The 24,084-nt window shown below is 45.9% G+C and overlaps 1 protein-coding gene across 5 annotated transcripts in view; it reads right to left on the reverse strand.

Annotated features, from left to right (window-relative positions):
- trpm3 (transient receptor potential cation channel, subfamily M, member 3) overlaps window positions 1-24,084 on the reverse strand; it is a 425,666-nt gene that overhangs the window by 35,166 nt on the left and 366,416 nt on the right. For 3 of the 5 annotated variants that reach the window (XM_067983531.1, XM_067983534.1, XM_067983532.1), the window contains 6 exons: window positions 20,952-20,981; window positions 18,672-18,961; window positions 15,990-16,218; window positions 7,378-7,545; window positions 5,464-5,604; window positions 1,126-1,254 (listed from right to left, as the gene is read on the reverse strand). In XM_067983531.1, coding sequence (XP_067839632.1) covers window positions 1,126-1,254; window positions 5,464-5,604; window positions 7,378-7,545; window positions 15,990-16,218; window positions 18,672-18,961; window positions 20,952-20,981 — 987 coding nt within the window. The remainder of the gene's footprint in view (window positions 1-1,125; window positions 1,255-5,463; window positions 5,605-7,377; window positions 7,546-15,989; window positions 16,219-18,671; window positions 18,962-20,951; window positions 20,982-24,084) is intronic. The other 2 variants (XM_067983535.1, XM_067983533.1) reach the window with 1 other exon arrangement.

Below are 24,084 nucleotides of genomic sequence, written 5' to 3' on the forward strand. Positions count from 1 at the left end.
ACATCAGGCTTGTTTGTCCGCAATTAAGAGACACCGCCACGGACTACAGACAAACCCAAAGTGGTTTAATGAACATTTCTGATACTCTTTCAATAGCTGAGCTTTTAAGTAAATTTTCATATTGGCGATAATCGGGGAGATGCTACCAATGAAGTTAACTTTATTTTCCACTTGCCTGTTCCTGCATATGGGGGCCACCACTAGTCTTCGAATTTCTTGGTGATAGGAAGCTACGACTAAGGGCTCTGCGATGGGGACCTTCACTGGTTGGCAAAGATTTGGATGGTGATATAATATTACCACCCACCCGATCCTCTTCGATTACGGTTTGCATTCAAGTCAGGCAGAAGCCGGTCTTATCTTTTGCCAACGCTTAGAAACTCAGCTTCCTGAGTCCCTGCAGTGTCCGAGGGACAAGACTCCAGGGGTTCGATAAGGCCAAGTTACCAGGAGCACCGCTCCTTAGGAAACTGCCTGTGTCTGCGCCCAGGTGAGCTGGCCGTGCCTGATATGGCAAGGTTCGCTCATTAACATGTTTCAGTGGCACTCCTGGCGCATAGTGTGACGTTCCTAGGACTTCCATTCCCCGCTTCCATCAAAATAAGCCGTAACTAGGCACAAAGAATCTTGTGAATGATGTACAGGAGATAGCAGGTTCTCAGCCTCATTTTCAAATCCCTCCATGGCCTCGCCTCTCCCTGTCTCTGTAACCTCCTCCAGCCCTACAACCCTCCGAGATCTCGGCGTTTTCCAAATCTGGCCTCTTGCGCAGCCCCCGATTTTCATCGCTCCACCATTGGCGGCCGTGCCTTCAGCTGCCTAGGCCCGTAGCTCTGGAATTCCCTCCCCAACCTCTCCACCTCTCTACCTCTCTCTCCTCCTTTAAGACACTCCTTAAAATCTACCTCTTTGACCAAGCTTTTGGTCACCTGTCCTAATCTCTCCTTATGTGGCTCGGTGTCAAATTTTTGTCTGATAATCGCTCCTGTGAAGCGCCTTGGGGCATTTTACTATGTTAAAGGCACTATATAAATGCAAATTGTTGTTGACAGTAGCTACAGGCTCATGGCAAGCTCAGTGACAACCAGAAAAAGACTTTGTTTTCTGCTTTTAGGAATAGCTTACCTCTCGCATCTTCTCTATACCAAGTGTGAAGATATAAGAGATGACTACCCACTCCTGTACAGAAGGCCATCGCTCCATCTTCACCAAAACAATGTAGTTAAAAAGCATCAGGTAGCCAAAGTACGCCAGCTGTTCGACAGGAAACACTGCATTATATCGGCAACGTTGGCAAAAGGTTGGCCCAAATCTAGGAAATCTAATTGACATTAAGATCTTGAATATTTGGAGGAAAGGGGTGCATTTCATGGTGAGTACCGAGATCCCGAGCTGATTACCGAGATCCCGAGCTGATTACCGAGATCCCGAAGTGAGTACCGAGACATACCTGTCTGCCATTGGCTAGAGTTTGCAGGGTCAGGGTTTGGGGGCCAATGAGGACCATTCCATCGGCAGGCTGGGGTCAACATCGGGCCCCTCCCCACTGAAGAGGCCGGAAAACATTGGAACATAGGAACAGGAGGAGGCCATTCAGCCCCTTGAGCCTGTTCCATCATTCAATTAGATCATGGCTGATCTGTAACCTATTTCTGCAGCTTCCCCCTGGCCATACGTCCCAGCTGTTGCTCTTCAGCCTCCTGACTCAGGACTCCTGGACATCCTTTCTTCCTCTGCTCCACCAGTCGCGGCAGAGCCTTTCGCCATATTGGCTCAGCTCTGTGGGCCTCCCTCTCCTTACCCTCCAGCTTGCTACACCTCTTCTACGGGTACGGTAGCATAGTGGCTATTTTACTGGACTAGTAATCCATGAGGCCTGGACCAATAATCTGGAGTTATGAGTTCAAATCCCGCCACGGCAGCTGGGGAATTTAAATTCAATTAATTAAATAAAATCTGGAATTAAAATACCGGATAGTCGTAAAAACCCATCTGGTTCACTAATGTCCTTTAAGGAAGGAAACCTGCCGTCCTTACCCGGTCTGGCCTATATGTGACTCCAGACCAATAGCAAAGTGGTTGATTCTTAATTGCCCTCTGAAATGGCCTAGCAAGCCACTCAGTTGTAAAATCTCGCTACGAAAAGTCATAATAAGAATAAAACCGGACGGACCACTAGGCACCGGACACGATCAAGGCAAACCAAGCCCAGTCGACTCTGCAAAGTCCTCCTCACTAACATCTGGGGACTTGTGCCAAAATTGGGAGAGCTGTCCCACAGACTAGTCAAGCAACAGCCTGACGTAGCCATACTCACAGAATCATACCTTTCAGCCAATGTCCCAGACTCTTCCATTACCATCCCTGGGTATATCCTGTCCCATCGGCAGGACAGACCAACCAGAGGTGGCGGTACAGTGATATACAGTCAGGAGGGAGTGGCCCTGGGAGTCCTCAACATTGACTCTGGATCTCATGGCATTAGATCAAACATGGGCAAGGAAACCTCCTGCTGATTACCACCTACCACCCTCCCTCAGCTGATGAATCAATCCTCCTCCATGTTGAACACCATTTGGAGGAAGCACTGAGGGTAGCAAGGGCACAGAATGTACTCTGGGTGGGGGACTTCAATGTCCATCACCAAGAGTGGCTCGGTAGCACCATTACTGACCGAGCTGGCCGAGTCCTGAAGGACATAGCTGCTAGACTGGGCCTGCGGCAGGTGGTGAGCGAACCAACACGAGGGAGAAACTTACTTGACCTCGTCCTCACCAATCTACCTGTCGCAGATGCATCTGTCCATGACAGTATTGGTAGGAGTGACCACCGCACAGTCCTCGTGGAGATGAAGTCCCGTCTTCGCACTGAGGACACCATCCAACGTGCTAAATGGGATAGATTCAGAACAGATCTAGCAGCTCAAAACTGGGCATCCATGAGGCGCTGAGGGCCATCAGCAGCAGCAGAATTGTATTCCAGCACAATCTGTAACCTCATGGTCTGGCATATTCCACACTCTACCATTACCAATAGTTCAACCCTGGTTCAATGAGGAGTATAGAAGAACATGCCAGGAGCAGCACCAGATGTACCTAAAAACGAGGTGCCAACCTGGTGAAGCTACAACTCAGGATTACATGCATGCTAAACAGTGGAAGCAACATGCTATAGACTGAGCTAAGCGATTCCACAACCCCAACGGATCAGATCAAAGTTCTGCAGTCCTGCCACATCCAGTCGTGAATGGTGGTGGACAATTAAACAATTAACGGGAGGAGGAGGCTCTGCAAACATCCCCATCCTCAACGATGGCAGAGTCCAGCACGTGAGTGCAAAAGACAAGGCTGAAGCGTTTGCAACCATCTTCAGCCAGAAGTGCCAAGTGGATGATCCATCTCGGCCTCCTCCCGATATCCCCACCATCACAGAAGCCAGTCATCAGCTAATTCGGTTCACTCCACGTGATATCAAGAAACGGCTGAATGCACTGGATACAACAAAGGCTATGGGCCCCGACAACATCCCGGCTGTAATGCTGAAGTCTTGTGCTCCAGAACAAGCTGCGCCTCTAGCCAAGCTCTTCCAGTATAGCTACAACACTGGCATCTACCCGACAATGTGGAAAATTGCCCAGGTATGTCCTGTCCACAAAAAGCAGGACAAATCCAATCCAGCCAATTACTGCCCCATCAGTCTACTCTCAATCATCAGCAAATTGATGGAAGGTGTCGTCGACAGTGCTATCAAGCGGCACTTATTCACAAATAACCTGCTCACCGATGCTCAGTTTGGGTTCCGCCAGGACCTCTCGGCTCCAGACCTCATTACAGCCTTGGTCCAAACATGGACAAAAGAGCTGAATTCCAGAGGTGAGGTGAGAGTGACTGCCCTTGATATCAAGGAGTGTGGCACCAAGGAGCTCTCGTAAAATTGAAGTCAATGGGAATCAGGGGGAAAACTCTCCAGTCGCTGGAGTCATACCTAGCACAAAGGAAGATGGTAGTGGTTGTTGGAGGCCAATCATCTCAGCCCCAGGGCATTGCTGCAGGAGTTCCTCAGGGCAGTGTCCTAGACCCAACCATCCTCAGCTGCTTCATCAATGACCTTCCCTCCATCATAAGGTCAGAAATGGGGATGTTCGCTGATGATTGCACAGTGTTCAGTTCCATTCAAAACCCCTCAAATAATGGAGCAGTCCGAGCCCGCCTGCAGCAAGACCTGGACAACATCCAGGCTTGGGCTGATAAGTGGCAAGTAACATTTGCGCCAGACAAGTGCCAGGCAATAACCATCTCCAACAAGAGGGAGTCTAACCACCTCCCCTTGACATTCAACGACATTACCATCGCTGAATCCCCCACCATCAACATCCTGGGGGTCACCATTGACCAGAAACTTAACTGGACCAGCCATATAAATACTGTGGCTATAAGAGCAGGTCAGAGGCTGGGTATTCTGCGGCGAGTGACTCACCTCCTGACTCCCCAAAGCCTTTCCACCATCTACAAGGCACAAGTCAGGAGTGTGATGGAATACTCTCCACTTGCCTGGATGAGTGCAGCTCCAACAACACTCAAGAAGCTCGACACCATCCAAGATAAAGCAGCCCGCTTGATTGGCACCCCATCCACCACCCTAAACATTCACTCCCTTCACCACCAGCGCACTGTGGCTGCAGTGTGTACCATCCACAGGATGCACTGCAGCAACTCGCCAAGGCTTCTTCGACAGCACCTCCCAAACCCGCGACCTCTACCACCTAGAAGGACAAGAGCAGCAGGCGCATGGGAACAACACCACCTGCACATTCCCCTCCAAGTCACACACCATCCCGACTTGGAAATATATCGCCGTTCCTTCATCGTCGCTGGGTCAAAATCCTGGAACTCCCTTCCTAACAGCACTGTGGGAGAACCTTCACCACACGGACTGCAGCGGTTCAAGGCGGCGGCTCACCACCACCTTCTCAAGGGCAGTTAGGGGTGGGCAATAAATGCTGGCCTCGCCAGCGACGCCCACATCCCATGAACGAATAAAAAAAAAATGCCTATAAAAGCCTCGTCAAAAGTTATCTGTTCAAACGTGCTTTTGGTCACCTTTCCTAACTCTTCCACTACATCGTAGCATCTGCTTTTGCTCTGCAAAGTGCCTCGGGGACATTTGGTACATCAAAGGCGCCACTTAAATGCAGGTCGTGTTGTTGTAGTTAGGTATTGTTAGCTTCATTCAAAAATGAAGAATTTTGCATGTGGGCCCGAGGTGATTCTAGCAGTTGTGGGTGGTGTAGCCCAGTTTTGGTCAAGCTGCTAAAAAGGAATTGAGGGGTAGTCCTTTACCTAGGGCATTGACCCATGCCCTTCAAGCATGGTTGTTGCCAGGGAAAATGCCAATAACTGCAAATGTGATGATCGCACTGTTACATATGCATGTCTGCAATCAAATCTTCATTCTATTACTTACTGTATGAAACCAGAACTTGACAATAGGAGCATTGTAGAATTCATAGATTTTTCTCCCAAAGGGGATCATTCTATGGACAGTCGGTACTGCCTCTTCATTTTTCTTCCGAACCGATTCTCCATTCACCCCGTCCAGCATCGCCTAAAAGTAACAGATGTTCACAGCTGTGAGACTTGGCCTTTGATCGCCCAGTCTAGCGACAAATGTTAATCGTTGCAACGGCCCCTGAATTTTCACGAGGTGGAGAGGTGTTGTCCCCCCATCTCCTGCCGTAACTTCAGCAGAACCCCCCCTGCTCAGAGAAATGGTATAAATGACTGAAAACACACCGCCTCTCCCGGGGGGGCAGGGAGGGGGGGGGTTTCTGCTGAATTTATGGTGGGAGATCAAGGTGGAAATCCAGGGCCAATATGTTAACATGCTTTTGTCAGGAGCGTTCAATTTCCACGAAATCAACGGAAAAGATAATTGGGCACTCCAGTTCTTAGCCAGTGTCCATATGTGAGCCTCGACAGTAAGTGTTAGCAGGTTATTGGGTCTCAGTCTGGAAATCCACATACAGGATCAGGAATGGGAACTCTGACCAGCAAACCCCTCCTCCCCAGCCCAACAACAGCAACAACTTGCATTTATATAGCACCTTTAATGTAGTAAAACGTCCCAAGGTGCTTCACGGGAGCGATTATCAGACAAAATTTGACACCGAGCCACATAAGAGGTTATTTGGACAGGTGACGAGCTAAAGCTTGGTCACAGAGGTAGGTTTTAAAGAGCGTCTTAAAGGAGGAGAGAGAGGTTGAGAGGCGGAGAGGTTTAGGGAGGGAATTCCAGAGCTTAGGGCCTAGGCAACTAAAGGCACGGGGGATGTGCAAGAGGCCAGAATTGGAAAACGCCGAGATCTCAGATGGTTGTAGGGCTGGAGGAGGTTACAGAGATAGGGAGGGGGCGAGGCCAGGGAGGGATTTGAACACAAGGATGAGAATTTTAAAATCGAGGCGTAGCTGGACCAGGAACCAATTGGATTGAACCTGAGAACTTCCTGGAATGTTTGACTCAGTTACTGATTGGATAAACGATCTGATTTATAGGGCGGGGGAGGGGCTGGGGGAACCAACCTAAACCCAAACCCAGTTTTTTCCTTAAACCCATTTTAATACCACAGTATCTCACTTCCTTTTCCTAATACTTTACCAGATTCAATTTTATCATGTGGCATAAGTAGAATACACCACAAAGACTCATAGGATATGATTTCCATCCCATTTATGGTGTTTAATATACTCGCTGACTGATTTGTCATTTCTCAGTTATCAGATCAGCCCAGTCTTAGCCCACAGGTCTTTCCCTATCTTACTAGTGCAGAAACAAGCCTCACCCTATCAGCTGTGTCAGCCGCAGCTCAGTTGTTAGCACTCTCACCTCTGAGTCATGGGTTCAAGTCCCACGCCAGAGACTTGAGCACATATTCCAGGCTGACACTCGAGTGCAGTACTGACGGAGTGCTGCACTGTTGGAGGTGCCGTCTTTCGGAAGAGATGTTAAACCGAGGCCCCGTCTGCCCTCTCAGGTGGATGTGAAAGGCACTATTTCGAAGAAGAGCGGGGGAATTCTCCCTGCTGTCCTGGCAAATATTTATCCCTCAACCAACATCACTAAAAACAGATTATCTGGTCATTTATTTCATTACTGTTAGTGGGATCTTGCTGTGCGCAAATTGGCTGCCTCGTTTCCTACATTACAACAGTGACTACAGTTCAGAAGTACTTCATTGGCTGTGAAGCGCTTTGGGACATCCTGAGGTTGTGTAAGGCGCTATATAAATGCAAGTTTCTTTAGCAGTTTACGCTGAAGATGCACATTTTTAGAGTTATCATTGTTCACTACATAGCTTAAGTGTCTGTAGTGTTTGCTTACTGTGAACTCCATGTCCTCCTCCTCCTTCTCTTTGACAGGTTTCTCAGGCTCCTCCACTTCTTTCCCCAGTAAAGGAGACTCTTGGCTGTGCGGCATGTACGACATCTCATTCTTGTTTTTAAACTCCAAGCTCAGGATCGATGGAGGCAGCAAGATGCCCAGAATAACCTGGGAACAATTGAGAGAAAGATTTGTTAGAACTCATCTTTAGACAGTAACGTTGTAACTTTAACACAGCCAATGGATTAAGAATGGGCAAAAATGACCTGAACTGGACAATTGGAGAACTCAAGGTGACTAGGTTAGAATTTTCAAGATCTGTGTAGGAGACCGAGAGTGTTAATTGATGCATTATGCGTTGTTCATTATGATGAAGGGTTCAAACACCTGGGACCCAAGTTCAAAATGAGAAAGATATGGGTGGAGAAATATTAAATGGACCCTTCTGTACACAATGGGTAATAGACTTGTAGAACAAGCCACCAGGTTAGATGAGGGAAGTGAATAGTATAAATAGGTTCAGGATGCAATTAGATGTGTTTTGGAGACAGTGAGGATTGAGGAATCTGATGAGAAGGTGAGTGGGATTGGATTGAGATGAAGCAAAAAAGGGACATATTGCTGGGCCTAAATAGCCCTAAAAATTTACATTGATGTCGTAGGAGTGCTTTGAGTTCTGGGGTTAAAGCACTTCTTCACGTAAAAGGTAGTGGAAATCTGGAACTCTCTCCCCCAAAAAAGCTGTTGAGGCTGGGGGTCAATTGAAAATTTCAAAACTGAGATTGGTAGATTTTTGTTAGGCAAAGGGTATTAAGGGTTACGGAACCAAGGAGGGTAGACGGAGTTGAGATACAGATCAGCCATGATCTAATTGAATGGCGGAACAATCTTGAGGAGCTGAATGGCCTCCTCCTGTTCCTATGGATGGAGCTTTACTCTGCAGCTGACTAGTGCTACACCTGAGGTGGGAGTGCTTGTTGCTCACATGAGGTGATGAACATGAAAACATGTTCTACTACTCTGCAGTGATATTCTTACCTCAATGAGCACATACATCTCTCCTTTATGGCCCACCGCTGGACTGCACATCATGCTTTGGCTGAGAGGGTGGACAACAGACTCGCTCCAGAATTCCACCAAAGTTAGATATCTAGGAGGACATTCCAATGTGACTTGTCCACTGATTCTTCCCTCCCTCACTTCTTACGATGAAGCATCTCTCTCTATGCTATTACTGGCATTCAAGAGGGAGATTCAAGGGGTTCAGAGTAAACATGTTCCCATAAAGAAAAAGGGTGGGGCTGCCAAATCTAGAGCCCCCAGGATGAGAAGGAGCGTACAGGGTAAGGTAAGGCAGAAAAGGGAAGCTTATGTCAGACAACGAGAGCTCAATACTGCGGAAAGCCTAGACGAGTATAGAAAGTGCAAGGGTGAAATTAAAAAGGAAATTAGGAAAGCAAAGAGAGGGCATGAAAAAATACTGGCAAGTAAAATTAAGGAAACCCCAAAAATGTTTTATAAATACATAAAGAGCAAGAGGATAACTAAGGAAAGAGTAGGGCCTATTACAGACCAAAAAGGTAACCTATGTGTGGAGGCAGAAGATGTGGGTATGGTTCTTAATGAATACTTTGCGTCTGCACAAAAGAGGGGGACAATGCCAGAGATTGTAGTTAAGGAGGAGGAGTGTGAAATATTGGATAGGATAAGCATAGTGAGGGAGGAAGTATTAAGGGGTTTAGCATCTTTGAAAGTAGATAAATCGCCAGGCCCAGATGAAATGTATCCCAGGCTATTAAAAGAGGCAAGGGAGGAAATAGCGGAGGCTCTGACCATCATTTTCCAATCCTCTCTGGCTAGGTAGTGCCGGAGGATTGGAGGACTGCTAACGTTGTACTGTTGTTTAAAAAGGGAGAAAAAGATAGACCGAGTAATTACAGGCCAGTCAGTCTAACCTTGGTGATGGGCAAATTATTGGAATCAATTCTGAGGGACAGCATAAATCGTCATTTAGAAAGGCACGGGTTAATCAAGGACAGTCAGCATGGATTTGTTAAGGGAAAGTCGTGTCTGACTAACTTGATTGAATGTTTTGAGGAGGTAACGAGGAGGTTTGATGAGGGTAGTGCATTTGGTGTAGTCTACATGAAGAAGAAAAGGACGAGGACCTGCTGTTTGACTAATGTTGCTGAGTGGCTTTGGTTGCCTGTTATTCATTGAAATAGCACGCATTTTGAGCTTGACAAATATTAACACCTGTGACGTATTTGTATATTTGTTATATTTAATGTAAGATGTTTGCCCTGCAGTCTACATGGATTTTAGCAAGGCTTTTGACAAGGTCCCACATGGCAGACTGGTCAAAAAAGTACAAACTCATGGGATCCAAGGGAAAGTGGCTAGTTGGATCCAAAATTGGCTCAGTGGCAGGAAGCAAAGGGTAATGGTCGACGGGTGTTTTTGCTACTGGAAGACTGTTTCCAGTGTGAATCCGCAGGGCTTTGTACTAGGTCCCTTGCTTTTTCTGGTATATATTAATGATTTAGACTTAAATGTAGGGGGCATGATTAAGAAGTTTGCAGATGGTACAAAAATTGGACATGTGGTTGATAGTGAGGAGGAAGCTGTAGACTGCAGGAAGATATCAATGGACTGGTCAGGTGGGCAGAAAAGTGGCAAATGGAATTCAATCCGGAGAAGTGTGAGGTAATGCATTTGGGGAGGGCAAACAAGGCAAAGGAATAGACAATAAATGGGAGGATACTGAGAGGTGTAGATGAATAGAGGGACCTTGGAGTGCATGTCCACAGATCCCTGAAGGTAGCAGGATAGGTAGATAAGGTGGTTAAGACGGCATACGGAATACTTTCCTTTATTGGCCGAGGCATAGAATATAAGAGCAGGGAGGTTATGCGAGAACTGTATAAAACACTGGTTAGGCCACAGCTAGAGTATTGCGTACAGTTCTGGTCACCACATTACAGGAAAGATGTGATTGCACTAGAGAGGGTACAGAGGAGATTTATGAGGATGTTGCCAGGACTAGAGAATTTTAGCTCTGAGGAAAGATTGGATAGGCTGGGGTTGTTTTCTTTGGAACAGAGGAGGCTGAGTGGTAATTTAATTGAGGTGTATAAAATTATGAGGGGCCTAGATAGAGTGGATAGGAAGGACCTATTTCCCTTAGCAGAGAGGTCAATAACCAGGGGGCATAGATTTAAAGTGACTGATAGAAGGATTAGAGGGCAGCTGAAGAAAAACGTTTTCACCCAAAGGGTGGTGGGGGTCTGGAACTCACTGCCTGAAGGGGTGGTAGAGGCAGAAACCCTCATTACATTTAAAAAGTACTTGGATATGCACTTGAAGTACCGTAACCTACAAGGCTACGGATCAAGTGCTGGAAAGTGGGATTAGGCTGGATAGCTCTTTTTTGACCGGCACAGACACGATGGGCCGAATGGCCTCCTTCTGTGCCATAAGTTTTTCTATGTTCTACATTTCTATGTTTCTACTGATACATAAATGGAGCTCACTTATGGCACAATCCTACATTTTTATAATTTGATCAAGGGATTTGGGCGTTGCTGGCAAGGCTGCATTTATTGCCCAACCTTAATTGCCCTGAACAGGCAGTGGCGGGCTTTCTTCTTGAACCTCTGCAGTCCTTGTGCTGATGGTGCTCCAACAAGCTCGGATATTGACCCAGCAATGATGAAGGAATGGCGATGTATATCCAAGTCCGGGTGATGTGTGACTCGGAGGAGAACTTGCAATCAATGCTATTTCCGTGACATTTCTGCTTTTGTCTTTCTCAGTGGCAGAGATAACTAGGTCAGGGTAAGCCTGGTATATCCTGGCACACCATGGCAAAAGGTCAGAGCACCATCACTCCTGTGCCAGCACAGTCTTAAAGGCCTTTGTACCATGTCTCTTGCCATACACCTGGTTTTGCTCCATTCATGTTTTGTATAACTTCTTCTGTTGACCTTTACAACAACTGTTCTGGTTGTCACTGAGCTTGCCATGAGCCTGTATCTACTGTAAACAACAACAACTTGCATTTATATAGCACCTTTAACATGGTAAAATGTCTCAAGGCGTTTCACAGGAGCGATTATCAAACAAAATATGACACCGAGCCACATAAGGAGATATTAGGACAGGTGACCAAAAGCTTGGTCAAAGAGGTAGGTTTTAAGGAACATCTTAAAGGAGGAGAGAGAGGTAGAGAGGCGGAGAGGTTTAGGGAGGGAATTCCAGAGCTTAGGGCCTAGGCAGCTGAAGGCACGGCCGCCAATGGTGGGGTGATGGAAATCAAGGGTGAGCAAGAGGCCAGGATTGGGCTGGAGGAGGATACAGAGATAGGAAGGGGAGAGGCCATGGAGGGATTTGAAAACAAAGATGAGAATTTTAAAACCGAGGCGTTGCCGGACCGGGAACTAACATAGGTCAGTGAGCACAGGGGTGATGGGTGAATGGGACTTGGTGCAAGTTAGAATACGGGCAGCAGAGTTCTGGACAAACTCAAGTTTACGGAGAGTATAAGGTGGGAGGCCGCCTGTTATTCATGGTTAAGGGACTATTATGATTACAATCCAAGAAAGTTATACAATAAAATCAACTTAAAGAATAACCGCTTCACATTTGGAGATGAAACAGCCTATCAATAAGTGCAGTAAATGTGGATTCAATAAAACATTCAAGAAAGAGATGAACAGATTCCTGAATTAACAGGGACATGGGCTGGATTCCAATGCAGGAGGGAATTGACAATGGAGGTAGCAGTTTCTGTACATGAGCCTAAGTAACAGGCATGCTATTTGGGGTGAGTGGCCTGATGCTTTTATGGCTTTGAGAACTAAGGTCACAAAATCCTGAATTGATCAGTCATTATTATTCAACATTTTTGCCACTTTTTAATCTATGTTTCAATTTAAAAAAAATGTATCCCCTAGAAAACAATTCATTGGGATGGATCCTGTTTTCTGATGAGATTAAGTTGGTGAATGCGGTGGGATTGGAGATGAACGGTGACTCCCAGTGCAAATATACAAGAGACAAGGGCAATGGGCGGTGAGCTTTTGACAAACAAAGAAGGGACTACGGTCATAAGTGTGCACAGGCACCAGTTCTCCAACTGAAAGGTCTATAGTCTGCACTAATATCTTAGAATCATACAGAACAGAAGGAGGCCATTTGGCCCATCATGCCTGTGCTGGCTCTTTGAAAGAGCTATCCAATTAGTCCTATTCTCCCCTGCTCTTTCCTCATAGCCCTGCAAATTTTTCCCCTTTTATATATTTATCCAATTCCCTTTTGAAAGTTACTATAGAGTAACTATTGCTTGAGTAACTGCAGGTGTTTGAGTGTGTAAGATCCAATGCATCAGAAACCGGGTTCATAGAGTAAAAGTACAAGTTATGTCCACCAACAGATGGTGATGAGGAGATTAATTAAAATGTAATCTGACTGCAATCCTGTGCAACTTTAACAACCAAAGGAGTTTTAATTGTTGACACTAATTATACCTGTATGAGAACATACACAAATGTTTCCACTTGTGGGAGAGTCCAAAGCTAGAGGTCATAAATATAAGATAGTCACTAATAAATCCAATAGGGAATTCAGGAGAAACGTCTTTGTCCAGAGAGTGGTGAGAATGTGGAACTCGCTACCACATGGAGTGGTTGAGGTGAATAACATAGATCCATTTAAGGGGAAGCCGGATAAACACATGAGGGAGAAAGGAATAGAAGGAAATGCTGATAGGGTGAGCTGAAGTAGGGTGGTTTATGTTCGTGTGGAGCATAAACGCTGGCATAGACCAGTTGGGCCAAATGGTCTGTTTCTGTGCTGTAGACTCGATGTAATTACGTGACCCTCTTTTCCTCTAATTCTTTACCCCTTATTAGCCTCCCCCTGGGCCACATATCTCCTGTCAGAGATAGTGGGACATGCAAGTCTCCACTGAGGATCCCAAACTTGGCCAGCTTCCAGGAATAATGAGCAAGTGGCATGGTGGAGAATTCCCTGTCTGATTGTCTTTGGCCTTTGACAGGGAAATATTTGTACGCAGGTACATAAATTGCACCGTGATGGAACTAGCACATGGAGCTGCTGGCTGTTCTCCTATCCAAAGAAAACAGAACATTTAATGGCCCTTTAATTGCTGCCGATGGTAGTAGAATATCATCAATTATATCCAGTTAAAATATATTTTATAATTACATTTTCAGCAAAGCAATGCTCCTATCATTATCACATTTGTTATTCCAACTTGTCTATAAGTGTAGGCTGGAGAAGTGAAGATGAGGGGATGTATTGCTCATGTAATTATCTCACTCTCTCTCCAAATGTATTGACTACACTTCAAAAGTACTTCATTGGCTGTAAAGTGCTTTGGGACATCCTGAGGTTGTGAAAGGCGCTATATAAATGCAAGACTTTCTTTCTTTATATATATATATATATATATATATATACATACACATATAGAAACATTTTGAGTCATGCTATTCCCTTTGTCACACGTGCAAATTTCTGTGTCACACTTAAAGAGAAGGAGAAAGAAAGCCAATCATTTCTTGCTGGGAGTTGTCAGGGATTTGCAAACAGTTCGCAATCAACGGAGAAGCTTCCCAGCAATAGGCCAGAGTCTCCATCCACCTCGGCATCTCCACAAAAGCAATTAGCCTCTAACTGAGCTCAGGATAGGCCTGTTTGCAGCGATTGAACCTACTCAACTCTTTTAAAAAGTACCTGGACCTGCACCTAAAGTGCTGTAAGCTGCAGGGCTACGGACCGGGTGCTGGAAGGTGGGATTAGAATGGGCACCTGGTTGTTCTTCAAGCCGGCGCAGACACAATGGGCAGAATGGCCCCCTTCTGTGCTGTATCTTTTCTATGGTTCTATGGCCTCATTATTAATCCTCCATGACAGGCGGGAGAGGGTTAAAAAGTGAAATGCATGGGTCGCGACCCCGACTCGCTGTGCATGCATCCGTCGTCATTTTTATTGGGGTGGATATTGGGCAGTCCGAGTGTCCCGCCGTGGAGAGGTGGGACACTTATTAACATATTTAAATTGGGCTCCTACAGTGTTAAAGTTTACTGTTGCTGCACAGGTTTCCCAGGAGTCGGGAAACTCGGCAATGAAAGGGAGGTGGTAGCTGCGTGGTCTCCCCAAGGTAAGTGCCTCTTTCAGCACTCTTTGTGGGCCAGGAGGAGCAGGAATGCTCCTCCCCTGCCCCTCGAGGAAGCCTCCGGGCTCCCCCAGCCCCGATTGCCCCCCGACCGCCCTCCCGATCGCAGACCTCTCCCCCGTCCCGATCACGGCCTCTCTCACCCCCCCTCCCCGAGCCCCGATTGCAGACCTTCCTTCCCTCCCAATTGTCGGGGACCGTCCCCAAGGGTCCCCAGCTGTGGCCTCCTGCCGCTGGTATTCCCTCCTGGCCAGGCTGTCCGCTCAGCCGGCTGCCGGGTGGGAGACGGAGCTACAAGATGTTAATCTCCGCATCCGCGGCCTTGCCGGATTCCGCAGCCATTTTTGGCCACAACCGCTCCCTCTCCGCTTCCCCATAAATATCGGGGCCTTGCGTCTGTCGCACTTCATGCAAATGTCTCTCAAAAAAGAGTGAGAAAGCCATTAATTTCCAAAGTACAGAGAAGCATTCATAGCAACGGAAAATAACTTCTAATGACTTCAAAAGCCACAGATTGACCCGAGGATTAGTACGGGACAATTATCTTCTAAGTTTTCCACAGCAATTACAATTTTGTGTTCTTAAAGGGACAGTTTCACACAGCCTCACTTTAGCAGCAGAATAATACACTGTCCATTTCATAGTATAATGGCTATGGAACAGCATCTCCTCTAACCTACCATGATCAGTGCCAGGGGAGATCCACCAGTTGTAATAAAAATGCTTCAGATTTGGATGGTCTGATAAACCATACAAATAAAATAAACACAGCGATTACCATTGGCCTGTTCAGAACCTCACCTCAGGACTCTCAAATAAAAGGACAGAGTTGCAGGTAAATACATGCCTTTAAGGGGAAGCTAGATAAGTACACAAGGGAGAAAGGAATAGAAGGATATTTCCGAGAACTGAGAGGTTATAACTATCAGGAAAGACTGAACAGACTGGGGCTCTTTTCTCTAGAAAAGAGAAGGCTGAGGGGTGACCTGATAGAGGTCTTTAAAATTGTGAAAGGGTTTCGATAAGGTAGACGTAGAGAAGATGTTTCCACTTGTGGGAAAGACAAAAACTAGGGGCCATAAATATAAGATGGTCACTAATAAATCCAATAGGGAATTCAGGAGAAACTTCTTTACCCAGAGAGTGGTGAGAATGTGGAACTCGCTCCCACAAGGAGCGGTTGAGGCGAATAGTATAGATGCATTTAAGGGGAAGCTGGTTAAGTACATGAGGAAGAAAGGAATAGATGGGTTAAATGAAGTAGGGTGGGAGGAGGCTCGTGTAGAGCATAAACACCAGCATAGACCTGTTGGGCTGAATGGCCTGTTTCAAGACTGGAAGAATTCTATATGATTCTATGTAAAATGTTCCTGGGCTGTGATAACCGCTCACCACGTTGCTTGGTGCTAACCTTCAAACTGGAGTTCTTCCGCATTCGGAGCCTCCCCATCCACATGTCGGTGAGCAGCATCTGACTGCAGGTGTGCGCGATGAAGTCTCGGTGTTTGGCCGCCACCGCCAGCTGCAGGCAGGTCGAATTGCTCCAGTTCTTCAGCTCGTAGGTCAGCAGCTTCATGGCCATTTGTTCCTCCTGCTTGTACGACTGGTCCAGGAGCTCGACAGCAAGCTGAGCAAACTCCCTGCACAAATCATGACACTCGGTGAGGTGGACTAATTAAAATCCACTCAACGCAAGGTTACTTTTCAACATTTTCCCTTTGGAATATTAGGAACAGGAGGAGGCCATTCAGCCCCTCGTGCCTGTTCCACTATTCAATTAGATCATGGCTGATCTGTATCTTAACTCCATCTACCTGCCTTGGTTCCGTAACCCTCAATACCCTTACCTAACAAAAATCTATCAATCTCAGTTTTGAAATTTTCAATTGACCCCCAGCCTCAACAGCTTTTTGGAGGAGAGAGTTCCAGATTTCCACTCCCCTTTGTGTGAAGAATCAGATCAGAATTTGCCAGGGAGCTGAATTTTGATGGAACCCCAATTTGTTAAAACTTACATATAAATGAAAGCTGGAATAATTATATGATGCTTAAGGATACAGAAAAATGACAGTGCAGCATTCCTCATCTCACGTACACTCACAGGGCTGTATTTTCTTCTCTTTGGTCACCCGTTTCTGGATGTGCCAGGGCGGCCAACAAGAGAAAAATGGCCCTGTGCCAGGTCTCCACCCCAAAACCTTAACAGCAGATTTTCCTTGTGCTCCGCTGGGAGTAGCCATATTTGGCCACTGCACCTCTGTCCTGCCGCGTGTAACTAACGGTGGGCGGATGGGATTTGTTGCAGGGTTTCTATTTTCCTCACTTAACAGTCTATAGGTACCGGCAGCAGAGAATGCCCTGGGGGAATTTGGGACCCGTTTGTGTTGGGTCAGAGGTGCCTCGTACCTCAAGGCCGTAGAGACAGGTAAGTAAGTTTTTTAGTGGTATTATTTGAAGTTGGGTTTAAATAAACTTCAGCTCAAACAGAACTATGCTGTCCATATCCCAACTCGCACCGAGTCCCGTTCACCCATCACCCCCTGTGCTCGCTGACCTACATTGGCTCCTGGTCTGGCAACACCTCGATTTTTAAAATTCTCATCCTTGTGCTCAAATCCCTCCATGGCCTCACCCCTCCCTCTCTCTGTAACATCCTCTAGCCCTACAACCCTCCGAGATCTCTGTACTCCTCCAATTCTGGCCTCTTGCGCATCTCCGATTTCCTTCGCCCCACCATTGGCGGCCGTGCCTTCAGCTGCCTAGGCCCCAAGCTCTGGAATTCCCTCCCTAAACCTATCCACCTCTCTCTACCTCTCTCTCCTCCTTTGACCAATCTCTTGGTCACTTGTCCTAATATCTCCTTATATGGCTCGGTGTCAAATTTTGTTTCATAATCGCTGCTGTGTAGTGACTTCGGACGCTTCACTACATTAAAGGTGCTATATAAATGCAGGCTGTTGTTGTAAAGTTGCAGAGTGCACCGTGGGAAGCAATGTGGTCACCTTTCGGCCTCCCCTATTCCTTTTGCTTTGAGGAGGATTAGACTAAACCTCCCCCGCCACCACTGCGCCCCGTTTGCTGGTACCTGCACCCTCCCCTTCTGCAGATGCTGGTGGGCCACCTCTCTGTGACCCATGGCAATGCTTCAGAACACTCTGGTCACCCTCACAAAGCAATAACTGAGCTGTGCCAGCTGCCAGGCAGCTGCGGGCACAGCTCATAAGGGAGACGTTCAGCTGACGACAGGCCCAAGATCACTGCCAGAACAGTCCTGTCATCACGATCCCCCTTTGGGACGAACCCAACTCAGCCGCTGGCTGACATGTAGCTCTCCTCCGCACCTTCCAAAGCCGTCATTTGTAGATCATTCTTCCTCCACCATGCTCCCAAATCATTTTCCCCTAATCATTAGCTCATTGCTGTTTGTGGGATCTTGCTGTGCGCAAATAGGCTGCCGTGTTACAACAGTGACTACAGTTCTAGAAAAAAGTACTTCTTGGCTGTAAAGCACTTTGGGACATCCGGAGGTCATGAAAGGCGTTATATAAATACAATATTCTTCCTTCCTTCCTTCCTCTCTTTCTTTCTTCCTCTCTCTCTGTCTCTCTTTCTTTCTCTTATAGAATCATAGAAAATTACGGCACAGAAGGAGACCATTCAGCCCATCGTGTCTGTGCCAGCCGAAAAAGAGCTATCCAGTTTAATCCCACTTTCCAGCTCTTGGTCCGTAGCCCTGTAGGTTGCGGCACTTCAGGTGCACATCCAGGTACTTTTTAAATGTGATGAGGGTTTCTGCCTCTACCACCCTTTCAGGCAGTGAGTTCCAGACCCCCACCACCCTCTGGGTGAAAAAAATTCTCCTCAGCTCCCCTCTAATCCTTCTATCAATTACTTTAAATCTATGACCCCTGGTCACTGGCCCCTCTGCTAAAGGAAATAGGTCCTCCCTATCCTCTTTCTTTCTCTCTCTCTCTCTCTCTCCTTCTTTCTTTCTCTCCCTTTTTCTTTCCTTCAGAACAGTTGAGCAAATGTTAATGTGAAGCTATTTGTACACAACCACCATTATTACGTCTCAAAGTAACTGTAAACGAACCTAGAGTTATGGTTCAGCTCTTGAGATATGTCATCCACCATGTCATTTTCAGATGCCTCGTGGGCCATGGCCTTGCAGAGCTTGCAAGCGACGAGGGCTTTAGCCATGGCTTCCTCGCCATGCTGCCAGAAGAATAACGCCATCTTCTGTCGCTTCATCAGAACAGCCCACAGCATCAGCTCGTGGAAGGGGTAGGGGAAATGATTAATCTCTGGGTCATCCAGGTCTATGTCTACATCTTCCTCCCTTTTCTTGGTCGTTTTCCTGCCTCTCCGCATGGGGGGTTCTTCCTGTTTATTTTAGAAGAGAACGTTAATCAGCAAACTGACGGAATTCCTTCACCATGCTTGAGTTTACACGCAAGACAAACATGTCGTCGCTAGGGGGTTGCCAACCCTCCAGGATTGCCCTGGAGACTCCAGGGATTGAAGATTAATCTCCAGGACACTGCTGCGAGCAAACACCCGGGGAGAAGAATCATCGGGGGTGGTGAACCTATTTTTTTTTTCATTTTCTTTAAACACTTTAGTTTATTAATTCTAAAAATGTTGGAGATGGGGGTGGTGGGCGGGGGAAAGGCTGTTTGACTGACAGTCAAGATTCATCCAATCGGGTAACGAAGAGTCTGTTCATTTCCCAATTGGTGTGCCTTGAGGATGGAAATATTGGGTGACCAATGGAGGGAGTGTGGGGGCGGGGCAGTTGGGGGCAGGAGGTCATGTGATGCAAACACCAGGAATACGTCCAATCAGAGTTGGCAACCCAGCTGTCAGGATGTGGTGTATTCTTCAGTGCCATGTGGCATTGACAAAGATTCTGTACTATAGACAAAATATACCGCAGAATATACTGCTCGGCAGTGAAGGCTGCTTACTGTTCCTTCATATCAGAGTATCTGTGGACTGAGGAAATGTAACTCTGTTCCATGCCACAAGTCAAATATTGTATCACAAACTCAACTCAGCACCTGTCTACATTGTAGCATGTGGAGAAACATATAATTCACACGGTAGAGTTTATAATATATTTTAACACGTCACCTATCCCTTGTAATGCAATATCTATTATTAACATAGACGCACTCCTAGACATGTCACTGTGGTTGCCTGAAAACATGCTCTGTTCTCTGAGAGTGCCACCATTTTATTTTTCAAAAATAAAACTACTATTGTGCCAATCTTAACCATGGTTAACGGAAGATTCAGATCCCACTGATATGTACTCAATTGTATCATGCATCACCCTACTGCAATCACTTAATCTAGTGCTAAACTTACATGTTTAAAGAAAGACAAGTATAGATTTATTCTGAACATTTAGATATAAAGTATCAAACACCAACTAAAAGGTGACAACCAAAGCATCCTTCTACACAATGTAGTTTTTCCAAAAACAAGGTGATAAAATAATTGACAAAACTTGTGAACGAATTAGTAAAGAAAAATAAAACAATTAAGGATAGATACAATAAGCTAAAGAGACCGGGAACATCAGTAACACGGAAACACAGTCTTGGAATGGATGCAAAAAAAAAGCACCAATGAAAGAGAGAGGGAGATCTCAGATACATCAAGCGGACCCAATAGGGAACAATGTTATACCCAGCCTGGCCCACCACTCAGAAAGAGCCCGTAACACACCAGTGATAAAGTTGTGAGTGATGAAATTCTTTCTCACACTGGGTATTCCACTATTCTCTAATGTGTATTTTGTTTATAGAACAGGGTTTGGAATAATTAACAATAAAAATAAAATTAAATGAATTTCAAAATTTGGTGCTAAAGGGATTAGCACAAGTGTGCTTTAATACCGCCCGCTGTGAATTTCTTCAGACATAATTGGTTGCCGTCTTAAAAATCCACTAAATGGGATTAAGCATTCAATGTATGAAGGTATGAGGGTGTCTCAGTCTCAGACACTGTCACTTTAAACAATGAGTCATGGAACCAGTCTGAACATTTAACTCAATAACTCAACACAAAGAGAAAAAAAAACCTTAATCTGAAATTTGCAGATGCTTATTGTATGGAAATGAAAAGGTCAGGGTTATTGCTTCAGTTACATACAGTTGGGTGTATTAGTACAGTCATAAAGTGTGTCGTGTGTACAAATGCATTTACAGGTCTGGTGGTGATATCAGCCCTGGGCATGTGATCAATTTGGTATTGAACTGGAGTACGACAGCAGTAATTTATTCACTGGTGAATATGGAAACCCCTGTTGTATAAACCAAGTTGACCTCCTTGAATAAAGAAATAGAAATTGATGGTGTTAATGTACCTCCATTCCCAGCAGTTTCAAAGCCTTCGGCTGCAAGAAATCAATAAGAAAGATGAAGGTTTAAGATAAACACTGAGCATTTTGTCTTTTTGTACAATGCCTATTGACCACATGTTAAAGTATTCAGAACCCAATGGCAGTAAATTGGCACTTTCACCAGTTTGATGAGATTGAGCTATAGTTAAGGCTGCACTGTGTAATTCATGGAATTTTACAGCACAGAAGGAGGCCATTCGGCCCATCATACCTGTGCCGGATCTTTGAAAGAGCTATTTAGTTCGTCCCTCTCCCCCCACCCCCCTCTCCCCCCACCCCCCTCTCCCCCCCTCCCCCCCCGCTCTTTCCTCATAGTCCTGCAAGTTTTTCCTTTTCAAGTATTTATCCAATTCCCTTTTGAAAGTTACTATTGAATCTGCTTCCACCGCCCTTTCAGGCAGCGCATTCCAGATCATCACAACTCGCTGCGTAAAAAAAATTCTCCTCATCTCCCTTCAGGTTTTTACTGTATAATTCTACACTGTGTTTTACGGGTTTCTTCATTCCCATACTAAGCCTTGTCTGGCTGATGTGCTTTTTGATCAGAATCAGGTTTAACTGTAAATAAAATGAGCAAGATACTCATCAGAAAGTCCTGTGCTAGAACTGCTGCTAATCCTGGGTGCCTCTGACATTGTAAAGTGGGAATACACATTTCATTATGGAAGCTCTGATATAAATTGGGATGAAATGTATTATTTTGGCTATTGCAGATCTCGCATCCTAATGTCCTTCATCTAGTTTTGCGACTCACAATGTCACTGGGGAATCTTACTACAAAAGATGCTCATGGCTTTATAGTGTACCAAAAAACAAAAGTATCTAATCCCCTCAAAGACAGCAGTTCCGATTTCGAAGGATTTTAACAATCTCTCTTTAAGCTCTTATAATTACACAAAGGCCTTGACACTATTCAGAGCATTTTTATATAAAAAATGCAAACCAAACACTGGGGTTCATTTCTAGAGGAATAGAATTGAAAAGCAGAGAAGTTATGTTAAACTTATATAGAACCTTGGTTAGACCGCACTTGGAGTACTGTGAGCAGTTCTGGTCTCCATATTATAAAAAGGATATCGAGTTACTGGAGAAGGTGCAAAAAAGATCTACAAGGATGATACCTGAACTGAGCGGTTATGACTATCAGGAAAGACTGAACAGGCTGGGGCTCTTTTCTCTAGATTTCCACTACTCTTTGTGTGAAGAAGTGCTTCCTGACATCACCCCTAAATGGCCCAGCTCTAATTTTAAGGTTCTGCCCCCTTGTTCTGGACACTCCCACCAGAGGAAATAGTTTCTCTCTATCTACCCTATCAAATCCTTTAATCATCGTAAACACTTCAATTAGATCACCCCTTAATCTTCTATACTCGAGGGAATACAAGTTTAGTCTATGCAGCCTGTCCTCATAATCTAACCCTTTTAGCCCCGGTATCATTCTGGTGACTCTGCGCTGCACCCCCTCCAAGGCCAATATATCCTCCTTGAGGTGCGGTGCAGTACTTTAAATGCGGTCCAACCAGAGCTCTGTACAGCTGTAACAAGATGGATAAAAAGATTATATAAATATGATGTAGGTAGGAGACAGCTGAAGACAGAACATTGGTGCTCTGGTGATAGGTATTACACAATCTGATTTTCAGACAGTGTAACTCTCTCTTACCTATTTATTGTCCTGTGTAAAGCTTTAGATTGCTAGATACAGAATAATGGGGAATGTAATTAGTGTCTTGCGGAGAATAATGGAGAATGCTTATGGATTGGTAAAATAAGCATGTGCACAGACGGGTGGTCTCAAACAAACACAACTTGCAGACTGAGGACTCACAGGGCAAGACAGCCACATCATTACCTAGGACATTATGGAGACCTGTAATGTAATCTTGGGACAGCGCTCGCCAAAACAAAAATTTTGCCGTCATGATCAATAACAGATCAGGATTTCCTCGGTTGTGTTACAGCCTGTAGCTCCTCCCTTTCATCTTCTGATATATACTAGTTGGTCACCTGCAGTGTTCCTTATGGGAAGTCAAGGGCAAGTTCAGGTCAAGCAGGGTTAGAGGGCAGGAGGATAATTGGATCCAGGGGACAGGGAGCGGGAGGGGCACAGGAAGTGGAGAGGGAGGGGGAGTCGGAAAGGGAGAGGAAGTGGGAGAGGAGTGGGGAGGGAGAGGGAGGGGGAGTGGGAGAGGGAGTGGGAGTGGGAGAGGGAGGGGGAGTGGGAGAGGGAGGGGGAGTGGGAGAGGGAGGGGGAGGGAGTGGGAGGGGAGGGGGAGTGGGAGAGGGAGAGGGAGTGGGAGGGGAGGGGGAGTGGGAGAGGGAGAGGGGAGGAGAGGGAGAGGGAGAGGGGGAGATGTCCAGGCTGTTCAATACAAAATGCCAGGCCAATATGCAGTAAGACTGTCAAAGGGAACAGTGTATATTGAGATGGGCGGTGTGCCGTCAACTGGGAATGTAGTGACAACATTGGCCAATGGCATTTTAAAGAAAAAGGGAGCAAAAGGCCTGGGTTAGAGTTCAGCAGCAGATTATCGCCTCTGTTTCCTGTTATTTGGAGGGTTGATTCTTCGAGTCTTGCAAGGAAGGTTCCATATGAAACTTTATTCTGCAGTGCCACCCAGTGGATCATTAGTGGTTCTGCCCGAGAGCCAAAAACTCAGGGCCAGGACTGGGTTTGGAGCTGCAGGGAGAGCGAGGTCATTTGCCAATCATAGCATCACCTATAGGCATAACTGGTACTGCAGGTAAATGTTGACTCTTTTGAATTGGGTTTTCCAATTGACAAAGCCTGATATATAAGTTTTAAATGGATTTTGAGAACCCTGTACAGAGATATAGAGAAGACAGAATTTTTTTTTTATTCGTTCATGGGATGTGGGTGTCGCTGGCAACGCCAGCATTTATTGCCCATCCCGAATTGCCCTTGAGAAGGTGGTGGTGAGCCGCCTTCTTGAACCGCTGCAGTCTGTGTGGTGAAGGTTCTCCCACAGTGCCGTTAGGAAGGGAGTTCCAGGATTTTGACCCAGCAACAATGAAGGAACGGCAATATATTTCCAAGTTGGGATGGTGTGTGACTTGGAGGGGAACGTGCAGGTGG

The sequence above is a fragment of the Heptranchias perlo genome, chromosome 4, assembly GCF_035084215.1.
Source record: "Heptranchias perlo isolate sHepPer1 chromosome 4, sHepPer1.hap1, whole genome shotgun sequence".
In the NCBI taxonomy this organism is placed as follows: Eukaryota; Metazoa; Chordata; class Chondrichthyes; order Hexanchiformes; family Hexanchidae; genus Heptranchias; species Heptranchias perlo.